Source organism: Bufo gargarizans, chromosome 4 (genome assembly GCF_014858855.1).
Source record: "Bufo gargarizans isolate SCDJY-AF-19 chromosome 4, ASM1485885v1, whole genome shotgun sequence".
Lineage (NCBI taxonomy): Eukaryota > Metazoa > Chordata > Amphibia > Anura > Bufonidae > Bufo > Bufo gargarizans.
The window spans coordinates 291568648-291585735 of record NC_058083.1 but is presented as its reverse complement, the minus strand read 5'-3'; the positions used below and the strand labels follow the sequence as shown (position 1 = coordinate 291585735).

The 17088-nt window shown below is 41.0% G+C and overlaps 1 protein-coding gene across 1 annotated transcript; it reads right to left on the bottom strand.

Annotated features, from left to right (window-relative positions):
• Window positions 1–241: 241 nt before the first annotated feature.
• Window positions 242–16534, bottom strand: CCN6 (cellular communication network factor 6). The gene is made up of 5 exons (XM_044292313.1): window positions 16490–16534; window positions 8837–9125; window positions 7380–7619; window positions 2225–2418; window positions 242–523 (listed from the first exon to the last, which is right to left on the bottom strand). Exons 1-5 carry the CDS (start codon window positions 16532–16534, stop codon window positions 242–244), a joined length of 1050 nt encoding a protein of 349 aa, XP_044148248.1.
• Window positions 16535–17088: the final 554 nt, after the last annotated feature.

The window sequence follows — 17088 nt, the reverse complement described above, 5'->3', positions numbered from 1 at the left end:
AGTTTTAGTGGTATGGGTCACTGGTCTTTACATAATAACGCAGGATGTTGACTTCTCAGATATACAGGCTAATTTTACAGGCAGATACAATTCAAATATGGAGCCAGAGCAGATGACTGAACTCTTGCATGGGGTGCACCTACATGATCCAGTTTGCTTCCTAATTTATTTTATGCTACATGCAATGTGACACGTCTATCTGTAGCATTCAGTTACTGAAATCAAGCTGTCAGGCTGCAACTCACAACATTTTAAGATGAGAAAATATATCCCCAGGGTCAATACAGGTCTTTTGACAAACACAGGATGTGATCCACATCATTTTCCAAGAGAATGATCCCTCACTAGGACATTGGAAATGGATAGTTATCATTTTAGATTTGTTGGGAATGCAGCATCTCTGATCCGTGCACACTCCGCAATATGTGGGCCGATAGCTTTGCACTGTAGAGCACTCAGAGAGAGACAGTTTAACAGGTTGGGGGTCTTTGAACGTAGGCTGGCAGGTTTTTCCTTTAGGGATCTGTAAAATGACAGAAGTGGGTATAGTTCAATCATTAATGGTTGAATTACAAGCATAGTAGTTTAAAGTGTTCTTCTCATTCCAGTTTATTGTTAATGTTGCGTAGGACAGTGATTTATGTAATGTATTTTATTAAGGAAAGGTGGTTATTTTTACTAGAAAACTATGTGTAAAGAGTCTGCTTAGCAACACTCTGAAAGTACTACTAAGGAGAGTAGATGCTGAAGACCACTATCTCTGCCTGCATCCCTACCTATGTAACTTGTTGCCCGGGCTGACTGCTGGCAGCTCTGCTCTTATAAAAATCACTGCAGCAAATGCACCAAAATGATACGCAACTGACAATACTAGCTAATTCCTCAGGCCGATGTTAAAAGCTGAGAACTTTGCCAATATCTTCCAGTCAGGAACATATCGGAGCCCCTCATGGTGCATTTTCTGCAGTGATTTTTGTATTTATATATTTTTTCATCTGCACAATGTATCTTTTTGTGTAAGATGTTCTTGTGGTGCCTGCGGTCCGCACCGGCATCCTCCATTGTACGCATTTTTTGCTGGGGATTGCCGTTATCTGCAGACCGCATGCGGAGGAATTGCTCACCTGGTTATAGACACGCTACAGTGTCTGGGTTTGGAGCATTTCCACCCGTTTAGGACACTTTTTTCAGTGAGTTTTTGTCTTTATGTGTATGGAATGTGCCACTTTATTTTGCTGGTAACATTCTTTTGCACCTGGTAGCTTCTGTGTCACATGGTCTGTTGTGGGTGCGGCTTCTGTGTCACATGGTCTGTTGTGGGTGCGGCTTCTGTGTCACATGGTCTGTTGTGGGTGCGGCTTCTGTGTCACATGGTCTGTTGTGGGTGTGGCTCACAGCTTTATTTTACCTCACAATGCATTGGTGATACCACTATGGAGGCATGTGAGAGCCTGGCTGTGAGTTAAGACCCTGTTCACACACCACGGGCAGGTTAGTGGTAGGGCCCCATGCGTGCTGAGACACCGTGACGTGGTGCATGAGGGGCTCCGATATGTTCCTGACTGGAAGATATTGGCAAAGTTTTGTCAGTTGCATTTCATTTTGGTGCATTTTCTGCAGTGATTTTTGTATTTATATATTTTTTTCGGAAACATACGGAAATGGAATGCACACGGAGTAACTTCTGTTTTTTTTTTGTGGACCCATTGAAATGAATGCGCAAAAAAAAACGGAACGGACACGGAAAGGAAATATGTGCATGTGAAAGAGGCCTAACACAGTGTTGCTAAGGAGACTCTTTACACCCTGTTTTCTAGTAAAAAGTATGTTTCACTAATAAATTGCCTAAGGTGCATTTATTTTGCCCACAAATTGCACCACGATTCCGGGAAAAATTCAGTCTCAAATTAAGCCAACCAACCACTTTGTATAGAGTCAGAGAAAAGTGTCTGTCCCTACACCAGATTTATCATCCAGACTGAGCCCCTGGGATAAATCTGGTGCAGGTCTAGACATCCATAGAATTAGTAAATCTGATCTACACCTACTATAACAAGAATTCATCCCTTTTTTATATGTTTCAAAGTCGTTTCCATTTTTTTTCATAAATAGGTATCTATGTAACTGACAATTTGTGGCTGGATGTGAAAATAGTTGATATGCAACTTGAATGGGGTGAATAATTTTATCGGATGCTGTGTAAACACAAGTCACACGGAATTACCTTTACATTACTGAGCAGAGTTGTATTACATGGCCTGAGGAAGCAGAGTCGCCTGTCTTTTCTCATTTCACATTTGCTATTCTCATTGGTAACCCGTATAGATATGCCCATTCCACATGTTTTAGAACATGGACTCCATGCAGTTGCCTGCACAAGACATTTTCTTTTCCAAACGAGTGGCAAAATCTTGTACACTGAAATACAATACACCATGGTTATTACACACGGAAATGCACGGTGTGTTCCTTATCAAATGATGATGATGAATGTGTAGAGTGTCTAGTTCTCAGAACAGTGCTTAATAAGAGACTATACCAAAAGTTTGCATTGAATGGACAAGCGGCATGAATGGTTTTTTTGCGCATGCAACTTCAGTGCCTCAACATATATGATTAGCAGCGACCATACAATAAACGTAAAGGCATTTGAGTTACCTTTTCATTGTGGATGATCAAATTAACCTACAGATGTAGCAGGGTTAACACCCAAACTCTTAACACTTAAATTTCTTAACTCATCGCGTTATCTTGAAACAAAAGCCATTGAAAAGCAATTGAAGGCATTTACTTAATGCGTTTAGTTTAGATAACACGTCTCAGAAAGCATGTGTGTTAACTCTACTACATCTGTATTTGTAAAAGCTCTTTAGTGAGTTAATATGGAATTTAACAAAGACCTGTTTGCACTCCTGACGTGTCTGTTTCTGTAAATAAGGGTGGTCACTGAAAAAACGGGGTACATATATTTACCGTCTCAGATATAGACTAACTCACTGAAAGGAAACGACGGTGGATCAGCTCTGGCTCACTGGACATAGTGCAAACAGCCAGCTGACTGTCTATTTAAACTGTGGGGGTTGGAGAATTTTCCATCAAGGGACTAATAGATTTTAACCAGCAATATAAATAAAGTTGTTTTTTTTTTTTTTTTGCTTTTTAAACCGTTGATTCCTTTCAGTGTGTTTCTGTAAATACCTGCGTTTTCCTTGAAATCACAATTCGGGAGCATCTTTTCTCATAACTGGCATTTCTCAGTCATTCCTACTTAATATTTATGAATAAATTGACAACTGGGTGTTACCTCTCCCCATAAATGGGTGTGTCTCCACATAATCTGATACTGTCAGCACTGATTGGACACTGCCAACTGGTAACACCCACTTGTCATTTGTATTCATACATTTCATAAGGTGAGGCCACACAGGGTTGCACTGTCACAGTTGAGATGCAGCTGAAAACTGTGGCAGTTTGTGGTTGCTGAAGTTTTTAGATTGAAGGTTTTGTTCCTTTACAACAACTTATCCTCTATCCAGAGGATAGAGGATGTGTCTGATCGTCAGGGATTCGGCCACTGGAGCCCTATGGACTGGCGGTCAAACGGGGAGCACAGGTCCCCCACTGATCAGACACTTATTCCTTATTCTATGGAAAGAGTATAAGTTGTCTCCATGGGGTAGCCCCCCTTAAGCGGTTCCATGATTGTACCGTAAAAGAACGAACCATGTAATTCTGTTTAGAGAATGTGCTGACCAGAAAGCCCTTTATACACAAATCAACTAAACTCAGCTGCTAAATAAACAATCAAAGTGAGGCGGTCTTAAGATCTCGCACATGAAGTGACTTGCTGGTTTTTGGCAAATCTATAGTGTACCTGAAGGGTAGACATAGGTGTAAAGCTGTCAGAGCAGGAAGCAGGTTAGAAGCCATATATATCTGCAATACACAAAGGCATGTTATATTATTGCATATGTAGAAGAGTATTTGCCCATGCCATCAAGATATAAAGCAAAAGCTGACTTGTGCCAGAGCATTTGATAAAATATACCGTTATGAGAAAAACAAAAGTAAACCCTCTTTATATTCTATAATTTTATCTATCAGCATATAATAAAGAAAACATCTGGTTCTTATAAGGTCTTAAAATTAGGCAATTACAAACTCAGATGAAGAACACACAACAAATGACACAGTGTCATTATTGAACAAAAACTAGGTCAAAATGCTTACTTTTTTCATAGGAATTAAGAGGTTAATTAGCAGTCGGGTGCTGCTAATCAAATGCTGTTGATTAATCAGCAAGTGTGACCATCTCTATAAAAGCAGAGGTTTTGGCAGTTTGCTGGTCTGGAGCATTCAGGAATGTGTTAACACAATGCCAAGGATGAAAGATGACAGCAATGATCCTAGAGAAGCAATTGTTGCTGGTAATCAATTTGGGAAGGGGTATAACGCCATGTTCAATCAATTTGATTAGTCCCTCATTCTACAGTGAGAAAGTTTATTTGCAAGTGGGAAACATTCGAGACAGCTGACAGTTTTCCTAGGAGTGGAGAATGTCCCAGCAAATTCACCCAAAGGACAGACCATGCAATGCTCAGAGAAACTGCAAAAAGCCCAAGAGCTACATCTAAGACCACAGCTCTTCAGTTAGCATGTTAAATGTTCAAGTTCATGACCGTACAATTAGAAAAAGAATAAACAAATTTGGCTTGTTTAGAAGGGCTGCCAGGAGACTCTTTGTTCTTAAAAGAACACGGCAACACCATTTAAGATTGCAAAGCTGCATCTGAATAAACCTTAAGACTTCTGGAACAGTGTTCTTTGGTAGTGATTGGCGGCATAGGCAATATTCGAATTTGCGATATTTCGCGAATTTTTGGCTTAATATTTACCATAAATTCGCAAATTTGTGATCTCTAGTCATTATCTACTTGATTGCGAAAATCGACAATGTAATATATTCGCAATAAAAAATTTTGATTAGAATATTTGCGATCAACACTATTTGCAAATACGAATATATAGCACTATATTCTAAATATTAGCGAATTCTCAAAGTGGCGATGTTCACAATTAAAATTTGCGATTCGAATATTCGTGTTCAACACTATTCTTTGGACAGACAAAACCAAAGTGGAGATTTTTGGCCATGATGCACAGTGGCATGATGGTGAAGGAGTTTTGATTTGAGCATGTTTTGTAGGCTCAGGACCTGGGCACCTTGTTATTGAGTCCACCATGAACTCCTTTGTGTACCAAAGTCTTTTAGAGTTAAATGTGAGGCCATCTACCCAACAGCTAAAACTTAGCTAAAAGTGGGCCATGCAAAAAGACAATGATTTCAAGCACAACAGCAAACGTACAACAAAGTGGGTAAAAAAGAAAAGAATCAAGGTGTGGCAATGGCGCAGTTAGCGTTCAGACCTTAACCCAATTGAAATGATGTGGACGTTAAGATCGCTGTATATAGAAGAATGCCCACAAACCTCAGCAGGGGTAGACTGGCAACTTAAAGGGAACCTGTCACCCGGATTTTGTGTATAGAGCTGAGGACATGGGTTGCTAGATAGCTGCTAACACATGCGCAATACCCAGTCCCCATAGCTCTTTGTGCTTTTATTGTGTAAAAATTAACATATGCAAATTAACCTGAGATGAGTCCTGTCCCTGACTCATCTCACGTACAGGACACATCTCAGGTTAATTTACATATGTATCAAATCGTTTTTTGGAGACAATAAAAGCACACAGAGCTATGGGGACTGGATATTGCAGATGTGCTAGCGGCCATCTAGCAACCCATGTCCTCAGCTCTATACACAATATCCTGGTGACAGGTTCCCTTTAAAGTGGTCCGGAAAACCCCCCCCCCATAAAAGTGGTCCCCATGTTGTAGGCAGGTCCAAATTTGCCCGGCAGGGCAACACACGTACGTAGGGCCAACGCAAGTAGGTGGGGTCAGCAATACTATAGTGCAGCACAAATTACCATTCTGGCAGAACCAAATACCACAATGCAACACAAAATAGATGTCCTTCTGTGGTGGCCCTCAATGCCTTCTATGCTTGATCTTCCCCCAATTGTTTATAATTAAAATATGGAACAGGGGGCTTAGAAGGTGAGATGTGTGCCACAGCACCAAGCCAGCCCTACTATCAGCATGCTGCTTGGACTTCCTTTGAGTAATAAACAGGCCTGTGGCCTGACATGAATATGTCTCTGCGCCATTTGTACAATGACAAATATAGCGGTCTGTGGCCTATGAAGGTATACAGCAGGACAGGGAACCTTGGGCTCACATGTCCTGCCGCAGTAACCTGAGGACAGAGATATAGTTGAATTCAGGGGGGACCTCGGTCCATCGGTCCACTGGGAAATATCCCTGTAAGGTCTATGGCAGTCTGCCCCTGAAGCACAATGAACTGAAGCAACATTGTAAAGAAGAGTGGGCCAAAATTCCTTTAGAACGATGTGAGAGACTGATAAAATCATAAGAAAATTATTACTTCAAGTTATTGCTTCTACTTCAAACTATTGATTAGTGGGGTGTACTAAGCTTTTCACACGTGGCTTTTTTTATTTTTTCATAAAATGAAACTGTGGAATCTGTTCTATGTAGTTGCATCCAGATGTTTTTATTATGTTCTGAAACTTAAAGCCATAGATTCAAGAGGTTTTACTGTTTTTCTCATGACTGTACATAAACATACAGTTTCATGTTTCCCAACACATTCACCTTTCCACTTTTCCGCACCTGGTTTTGGCTCAAAATGACTGATGGAAATCACTGACCAGAACACTAACGTGTGAATAAGGCTTTACTGTGGTGTACTGCACACTACAGAAGGGCCAATCTCTTCCCCTGATTTGCCATTACACCAAGCTTGCCGAAATGAGGATTCAATAGTCCATAGACCACAATAGTTGAATCAGTATGCCTATTATTTTCTTAAACTGCCAAAAGTGAAGCTCAAACCTACAATATATAACTTTGCCAATGCATTCTAGTGGCTAGCAAACCACAAGCCTGAATCGGACAAAATTATTGTCTTCTCCCTACAGACTAGTATTGGCAACCAGACGGGCGAATACGGTTTTGGCAAATGCTAGGACAATATTTTGTACATGGGTGGACAAAACAGATGATATTAGTAGGTACAAATGTGATTTTATAGGTTTCTCAAATTCAGTCTGTTATATACAGCCTAAATGATAATCTCACATCAGCACCAAACTACAAATCCCTGGTAACCTGTGTTAGGCACTAGATTTCCGAAACTAGACTAAAATGATATTGTGCAAAAAAAAAAAAAAAAAAATCTAAGATCGGTATATAGCTAGAAAGAACGAGTGATAGATAGATCGTTAGATCATACCTGGTATAAATTTGTAGGCGGCCATTGTGGGGTTCTTCTCCAATGCACAGTTTGTTAGATCAGCCTTTTTCATGAGTCCAGTGGCATCTGTACAGCGGCTATCAGATTCTTTGGAATGAAGTATAGGAGTGCATCCAATTGTATCACTTATACACAGACATGTGTAAAAGGGACTGGGCTGGAAAGACTGGCCATTTTGATAAAGCACTCCATTGAGTTCACATCCGACAGCAAATATATCTGTAAGTGTTAAAAACAATATATCGCTCTGTATGTAGGTAGTGACCTATAATAACATCTGTAGGTTAAATGTGCCCCTTTTGTTACATAAAGGCCCTTTACAGAGGCCGAGAATCCTATGAACACTCGTTAGCGATTATCCGGTGGTGTAAACGTGCCGCCGATTACCCGATGAACGAGTGAAACACTAATTTCATCAGTTAATAGATCATTCATGCGGACACAAAAATTGTCCTTTGATGGCAGCAGATTGTGCTGTGTAAACACGTTCTGCTAGCAGCAAACAACAAGTCAGTATGGGGAAGAATGATGGCATTAGTGATCGCTCCTCCCCATACTGTGGAGGGGACCTCCGCATGTAAATTGGCAGTCCTTTGCTTGAACAGTGCCACAATGGGTAGTTGTGGCTAATAAATAAATTTGTGATTTACGATAGTGGATTGGAAGACTTCTGTTTTATTTTTAACGTTATCAATCGTATATCAAGCAAGTTATACTTTAATCATAATAATACCAAAACTGCAAGCGTTACAATTAAAGGGGGATTACAACTTGGCTGCTCTCTTTCTAACACAGCACCACACCTGTTCGTGGGTTCTGTCCGGTATTGCTGCTCAGCTCTATTGGTGTCAAGGAGAAGACTGCAATACTACACACACAACTAGCTCAAAAAGTGTTGGTCGCAGCATACATATCTCCATGTTCTAATACAGGCGTCAGCGACCTCCAGCACTACAACTCCTAGTATGCTCCATTCTCTTTTGTGGGAGTTTTGAGAACAGCCAAGCAAGTGTGCATGCTAGGAATTGTAGCTTCAGAACAGCTGGCGTGCTTGAGGTTGATGACACGAGTTCTAGTAACTGTGTCATACAACTCTTTTGATTAAAAAAAATCAAATCATGTGAAACACACCCTTAAAGGGGTTGACCACCTTCGAGGACCTGTCTCGCCCACATCGCCAGACCTGAGGAGGGAAGCATACTTACATGCTTCCCACTGCTGGGTTCCAGCACCTTTGATTCCCCTACTTCCACTCGTGTGTCAGCATCTGGTTTGACGGGAGTCACGTGGCCAATGTAGCCAATGACTGCCCCCCATGTAATCACAAAAATGTATTATGGAATTTGTGTTTCTGCAGTTCACTAATGAAAGTGGACCTCCATTTTAGCATTTGGTGCAATAAGTCATTACAGATATTTTGGAAATTAGTTACTTACATTTACAAATCCCAACTTCATATTTGGGCGCATCAGCAGAGTAGTCACAGTACAGGCCTCTGTGATGGTCACATACTTCTGCTTCATTACAACTTTCCCACAGTTGTTTGGCACAGATTTTACAGCATCCACAGCCATCCTTGACCAGACTCACACCCAACAGGCATGATCGCTGATGGGAGCATTTACATGGCCAGCGACAAAACTCCCTCCGCTGGAAGACCTCCGTCTCTGCTGCTTTATCCGGTGTCATGACTGAGTTTGCAGGTTCTTCAGCACTGCAAACAAACTGAAGCATATTGCACTGAATCAGAATAGAGTCCTGTACAAAAAAACGACTTTTTCCATAATATGAACTTTATTTCTCTTAATTCAACTCTTCAATCAATAATCTTTCATTTACATTTCATAATTCTCCATATAAGACTGAAAAATACTCATGAAAAAGGAACAATTGTTTTCATTTAGTGATTACTATACAGAGCCTGACAAGACATTTGCTTTGTGTACCTAATATGTTGCTGTTCATATATTAAAAGCCCTTGGTGTATCCACTGGCATTGCTGAAAAGTCCGATACTGGCGTATTAATTTCTCAGATGCCACAGTCAATACTGACTGCCGCATCTAAGGAATTTCCAGAGGGAGGGTCCTCCCTCTTTTACCCCTTCGGTTCCTTGCAATGTGATCGCAGGCTGCCGATTGATGTGATGTCAGCCCAAGGCCTTATGAAGGCCTCAGGACCTGCCAGCTACATAAAAAATTGCCCCTTTTCACATCATCAAGCCATTTATTACTGAAAAATATGAAAAAAAAAAACATAGACACATAGGTATCACTACATCTGTAACAACCAGATATATAAAAATTTCACATAAAAGTAGTGAAGGCAGTAAACCTGGTCACCCCACTTCACACAAAGCAGAATACTGAGTGAAAAAAAAGTTGCATGTACAAAATGTCGACTTATCCCGCAAAAATGAGCCCTAGGATAAGACTACCACTAGAAAAATTTAAAAAAATTGGGCTCACAGAAAATGGTAACACAACATGTTTTTTTGTAATGCTTTTATTGTGTAACAGAGGTAAAATGTAAAAAAAAATATATATATATATATAAAATTGGTATCTCTGTAATAGTACTGGCCAGCAGAATAAAGATAATGTCATTTTTCCATCACTTTTCCCTCATAAAAACAAAATTAAAAAAGCAATGGCAGAATTGCTGGATTTTCTTTATCCTGCTTCCCAAATAGCAAAAGAAAATGCAATCAAAAAGTCATATGTTCCCCAAAATAGTACCAATGATAGTGGAAATTCATCCTGCAAAAAATAAGCTCTCACAAAGCTCCATTGAGAGAAAAAAAACTAAAAACTTACTGTTCTCAAAAAAGTGGCTGTACTACTACCCAGAGGCTGTCCGAAAGCAACATGGCACCAGTTTACTAATCCATCAAAATCTATGCTCTAAAAGCCAAAAGGTGGCCTTTCCCTTCTGAACCCTGCATCTTACCCAAACAGCAGTTTATGTCCAACAGCAGTTTAGAACCCACCTAACACTTTAAGGGGTGTGGTGTGTCTCAGATGGCACACGCTGGGCACAACATATGAGGGATGTAGTTTCCAAAATGTGGTCACTTCTAAGACGTTCCATTAGTTATTTCACTCCATAGTCTCTACGGTTGTCAACAACATGTGTAAATCACCACATTGGCCCTCAAATGCTCGTGGTGCTCTTTTACTCATGTATGTCTAAGCAAAAGATTATGGCCACGTGTAGGGTGTTTCAAAAACCAGGAAGCATAGAATAATAATAAGAGGGCTCACTTTTCACACTAGCATACTCTGAGGTCAACATATTGGGAACTGAAATGGCTATGTGTGTAAAAATTGCAATTTCATCTGCTGTGAATTAATTTTGCAAAATACTTGTGGGGTCAAAATGCTTACCACACCCCTTGGTAAATTCTGAGGGGTGTGGTTTCTAAAATAGGGTAACTTCTTGAGGCTTTCTTTTTATTTATTTAACCTGAGAGCCTCTGCTGTTGTCAGCCAGTGCTGTGTACATCACCAAACTAGGCTTTAATCCTAGCAGTTTGACTGCATAGAGGGAATTTGGGGTGATTTTTTTTTCTGTTAACCCTTGTGAAAATGAATAATCTGGGTCTACAGCAACATCTATTTCACAGACCACCAGTGTTTCTAAATTCTATGAAACATCTGCGAGGTAAAAGCACTCACTACACCACACAATAAATTCCATGAAGGGTGTAGTTTCCAAAATAAAACTTTTTGGGGTTTCCATTTTCAGGGCACCTTAGGGTCTCCTCAAATGCAACATAGAGCCCAAAAACCATTTCAGCAAAATCTGTCCCCCCAAATACCATCTGGCGCTCCTTCTCTTCTGAATTCTGCTGTGTGCCTTTCACCATGAATGTGCAATGTTAGCTGCATGCAGCATGTTATTGAGCAGGAGGATCTGAGCGGATTGTTATAAAGCTTTAAGGGAAAAGATTCAGTAAAATGTGTATTTTATTCATTTAAATTCTTGCTCATTCTGGGCTTTGAAGTCAGGGAGGAGGTCCTATCAGTGATTGACAGCTATCTCTGTATACACAGTCATAGAGAGAAGGCTTTCAGTCACTGATAGGACCTCTTCCTTGTCTTCAAAGCCCAGAATGAGCAGGGATATAAATTAATGAAATACAAGTTATGCTAAATCTGTCTCATAAAACTATATATCAATCTGCTCATCTCCTCCTGCTGTATAACATGCCGTCTGCAGCTCAAACACTATCTTCAACGTGACAGGTTCCCTTTAAGTACAGAGGTATGGAAATTTATATTGTTTATCATCGCTTACTATCCGCAGCCAAGGTGGCCTTAGTACATGCACCGTCCAGTGTGTGGAGTCTCTACAATACAACATCAGACAGGAGTAGTAAACTGAATTGACTTTCCAAATCAACTTGTTCTTGTTAACTTCTAATGGACACCTGCTATTAGTACGGGTTTCATGATATTTATTATATCTGTGCCCACTAAACTCACAGGCTCCCAAAGTACTAGCTGGGCGTATTTCCCTACTGTGAGTCCCCATAGCAACTCAGCAAAGCCAAAGGTCCAAGGAGATATGTCTTGGACAGTGGTGGCGAACCTATGGCACGGGTCCCAGAGGTGGCACTTAGAGCCCTCTCTGTGGGCACCCGCACCCTGGAAAAAAGTCTATGGTGTACCAATATGTGTAATGCCCCCAAGTGGCATTACCACCTCTTTTTGGACCCCCACTATCTGTAATGGTTGATCCTGTGTCATCTCATGCAAATAATACCATGTCCTGCACAGTGTGTAAATGTATTTATTATTCTGCAAAGGTTTAACATGTAGTGTGCCTGGTTCACCAGCAGATGGTGGCACTTCTGGAAGAGCTGTGTTAGATAGAATGGAACCCTTCTTCCATCCTATTCCCCTCTCTAGAGAGGGAGGAGTTCAGTGCTAGTGAAGGCAGTTTAGCCTTCCCCTCCAAGGGGACAGGTGGTTTTGAGAGTAGCCCCTGTATGGGAAGGAAACAGGGCTCGTTCCTGCCGGACAGGCCCTGCCTGTGAGTTCTAAATGGTTGCATGTCCCCTTCTGGGCTTGCATTGCCTAAAGCCAAGCTAAGGAAGTTTAAAGCCAGGAAGTTTTCCTAGGATTACAGTGGGAGACAGACTACAGAAAGAGAGAAGTTGCAGCAGAAAGAAGAAGGAAAAGTACCTATCTAAGTCAGCTAACATAGTAGAGCCGAAAGAGTTCAGATGTAGCAGAGCTGAGAGTGTTTGCCTGCCAAAACTTAAGCCAAAGCCTGCTGGTCACCAAGATAAAGTTGGCAGATTGTTCCTTAATGAAAGTTTTCTAAGTAAAGCTGTGTTTTATTACTTCAATACAAGTCTGGACTCAATTAATTTCTTCACCCACTTCATTCACAACCCTATATGCACTGCTTCGGACTACAACACTTGGGGTTCTGGATATCCAGGTAGGAGCACCGTGACAAAGTGCTAAAGCCACATCTAAGGGACACTATAGGCAGCCCTCATACCACTCTGGTATTCCTACTGTCACAACCAGACAGCTGAGAAGCTCTGACAGAAGCCTTTCAGAACCTCCTCCTTGAGTTTTCTTTGTTGTGGTGTTCAGTTCCTCATCTCGTTAGCCTCTCTCAGCTGTGATGTAGTTGGACTGATTGCTTCCCTTTAAATTCCTCCCCATAATGCATTACTGGGCGGCTTATACTTCTTCCTGGAGTGTGTGTGCATGCTGTTCCTATTTCCCAGTCTGCTACTAAGTTAAGTGCTGTACATTTATCTGTTATTTTCTGTTTGCTGGATCCCAGGTGACCCTGACTCCCTCCGTGTCTGGTGTAGGGAGCCGGCGGTCGTGTCCCCTCACTATTGTAGGGTGTTCAGGTGTTATATAGTCGAGGTACGTGGATGTGCAACCATCCACCTTTGGGATTTTGGCATAGGCTGAGCAGCCAGGGAAAGTGCCAGGTCTTGTGCAGGGGTCTCCCTTTTTGTTACTTAGCTTTGGATCCAGTGAGTCATATATGCATGTTGCATTGTCTTGTTTCCTGTACACCGTCCGTGACATTATATGCATGTTGCATTGTCTTGTTTCCTGTACACCGTCCGTGACACCTACATCTGGGTATCAACACCACTATACTTAAGGGGGACTCCATGTTCCCTGTTGGTGAAATGCACTATGAACAGCACAGGCAGCACATTGAATGTAGACAGGATATTATAGCTAAGTGATAAAGTACATGGAACATATACTGTATTGGACTGTAGTATTCAGGTTACTTGTTTTGGCACTTTGCGATAATCAAGTGGGTTTTGGGTTGTAGTTTCGGCACTCGGTCTCCAAAAGAATCACCATCACTGGTCTAGGAAGTCCAGGAATCCTATTTCTTAGAAGTCAGGCCTTTGGCATACATCTTCTGACTGGATGGAAGCAGAGTCCACTTGCTCAATTGATGTTGAACTCATGAATCCCATCATGAACTACAGGATAGATAGCAATGTTCCTGTTTTAGCCCATAGATAAAGCACTGTATAATACTTGTTTACTGCTACTTTCACATCTGCGTTTTTTTCTGGATTCGTCATGGATCAGCAAAAATGCTTCCGTAGTAGTAGTAAAATACAACCGGCTGCATCTGTTATGAACGGATCCGGTTGTATTATCTCTAAAAATGCCATGATGGATCCGGCACTAAAACCATTGTAAGTCAGTGGCTGACGGATCCGTTTTCTTTTGTGTCCGAGAAAACTGACCCATCACCATTGACTTACATTGTGTTTCATGCCGGATTCGTATTGTTCCGCATCCGATGACGCCCTCAAAAGTACTGCTTGCAGCATTTTTCTGTCCTGCATAAGAACGCAACCAAATGGAACGGAATGCATTCTGGTGCATTCTGTTCAGTTCAGTGTTGTCCCCGTTGACAATGATTGGGGACAAAAGTGAAGCGTTTTCCTCTGGTATTGAGATCCAATGACAGATCTCAATACCGAAAAGAAAAAACGCTGATGTAAAAGTAGCCTTATTCTAGCCTGGTTCCATATGGGTGCGATGTGACAAACACTCAGCAACTGAAAAGGCAGGGCAATCTAAAGTAACAATGCTGTCACAGTGCATCAGACATAGTCACCATTATCTTAGAAACAAACTAACATCTAAATTATCTCCAAAACACTCATACTGTATATTCTTGTAATTAAAAATGTTCTTCTGGATGGGTGGTCTCCTCAAAAACCACCAGCAGGTGAAGTGAATAAGATTATCTCATTACATTGGAACCTGCCCAGTGGTGGGATTTATTAGGTAGTAAATTAATAGTCCGTTCTTCCATTTGATATGTTAGAAGCAAAAAGAATGGGCAAGTAGAAGGATCTCAGCTAGAGTGCTAGACTACCTTTGTTATTAACTACCAAAAGTAATCTAAGAAACAACAACCAGTGAAAAGGAAACAGGGTCACAAATGCCTAAGACCCATAACCAGAGTATCCATTCTGAGCCCTGACCACCACTGAATATGCCTACAGTGGGTGTGTGAGCATCAGAACTATGGAGCTATGGAAGAAAGTGTCCTGGTCTGATGAGTCACATTTACTCTTCTTATTTGATGGCAGGATGTGTGTGGGTTGATTCATTGGGAAAGAGGTGGCATCAGGATTCACTATAGGAAGAAGGCAAGCCAGTGTGCTTCTCTTGGCAAGATTCTGCTGGGAAGCCAGGGGTTCTGGTATCCTTGTGGAAAAATACATAGTATGCAAACATAAAGAAAACAATTCCTAATAAATCCAGAGTAGAACAGTGAAAGACTGCACTGTATACAACGCCTGGCAATGACTTTATACTGGTACTCATTTAAGGGCACAGCACGTGTTATACCTTGCTAATGTGGTGTGGTGTTCTACAAACAAAAAAGCGACCTCCATTCCTCTATCCAATACTGGTCAGCAGACTTTTCAAAGAACGTAAAAGTCATGGACACCTTCATTACTTAAGAAAACATTTCTACATATTCTAGTGGTAGATGCCCTTCTTGGATGCTTCCAAACACACACGTTATGATCAACCGCATACAAAACCCCATTATCCCCTTGCTGCTATCTGTAGCACTGACAGAAGGAAGGGGGAGAAGAGAGAGCTGACAGAAACGGCTGGCCCTGTGACCGTTTTATATCAGATTCAGCAGCACCAACAACTCAGTAAAGGACTTAGACATACTCTGCAGAAGCAAGATGCCACCATAGTTTTTATGAAAACTATTTAGAAACTTTATTATTTTTGCATTTAGGAAGCAATTGAGCACTAAGTAACTCAATGCAAGTCTCCATAGTCTTTAAGGTTTAATCTTAGGCATAGTATCAATTAATATCTCTGATCATTTAGAATGTTGACCTTGTTCAATGGCCTTGGACTTGATAATATTTTTAATAAATAGGATTCTAAGCCAAGCCTCAAGAATCTGACTGCAGTAAGTGAATAGGTTCTTATCCGGACAGCAGCAACGAAGAACTAACAATCTAAGTTAAGCAATAGGTGGACTTAATATTGCAGGAGCTGACACCACACCGATACCTAGAACCCCCTCCAACCTAACACAAATTCCTACACATGCCAGAAAGTATTTAGCATGTGGCCTCAACATGATTCTACAATAAACTGAAACAGCATGTGGTCACACTTCCTCAGCTGTCAACATGAGGATTTGTCAGAGCCTTAACCCCTGATCACAGATATGATTGAGTTGAATATCAGATCTCGGTTAGTAAAAAAAAAAAAGATGTCTGCTCTCACTGCTACAACCACATGCGTGAGTGCAGACGTTTGACATGACGGAAGGCAAAACGTTTATAAACAACCACTACTCTTCTATAGAAAAACTGATAGTAATCTACAAGAGTACATCTAAACCTGTACAAAACCCACAAAAGGCAGCGTATAGGCATAGAAAAGCTAGAATGTTGGGATGAGATTGCACAGTAGAAAACGTCAGCCATTACTACAGGCCTTTTTTTAGGGCTTTTTAATATTTCTGTATAAAATTAATTAAGTGTAAACCTGCTGTAATATAGGAAAAATGAAATGTGGTAGAGCTTACCTGCTGATAGTATGTGGTTAGGAGGGTAAAGAGAAGCCACTGCATGTTCCTAAAGCTTGGTATAGAACTGAGAGATAGAATTCTGCAGGAGTGAGTATGAGAGAGCACACAAAGCTCCCCTCTGTCTCCTCTGCAAGTCTTACCTTTCTGTAAGCACACACAGACTCTCACACACATACAGCCATCTGCGTCATATACCCGCAGCCTCACAGGCCCTCACACTCGACTCTTTGCTTTTCCTTTATTTTTGTATTTCTCCGCAAAGTGTTTACATAAATGTATATAATTAAACCAATAAGCAAACAGAATGCTAGCTATGCAAGCGAGCTCCAATGGTCAGCGATCAGGGGATTCAGCTGATTATTTTCTAAATTTTGTTTCTGTTCTTCTATACATTTAGTTTATTACAACATCTTTTAAACAGTTACAAGATATTAAAATTGTTTTAGGCCTCATGTACACGATCATATGTTGGTCCTTGTCCAATCCACATTTTTGGCGAATGGCACAAGGACCCATTCATTTCTATGAGTCTGCAAAAAAAAAAAAAAAAGACAGTATACGGATGTCATCCATGTGCTGTCCGCGTCCATGCAGAC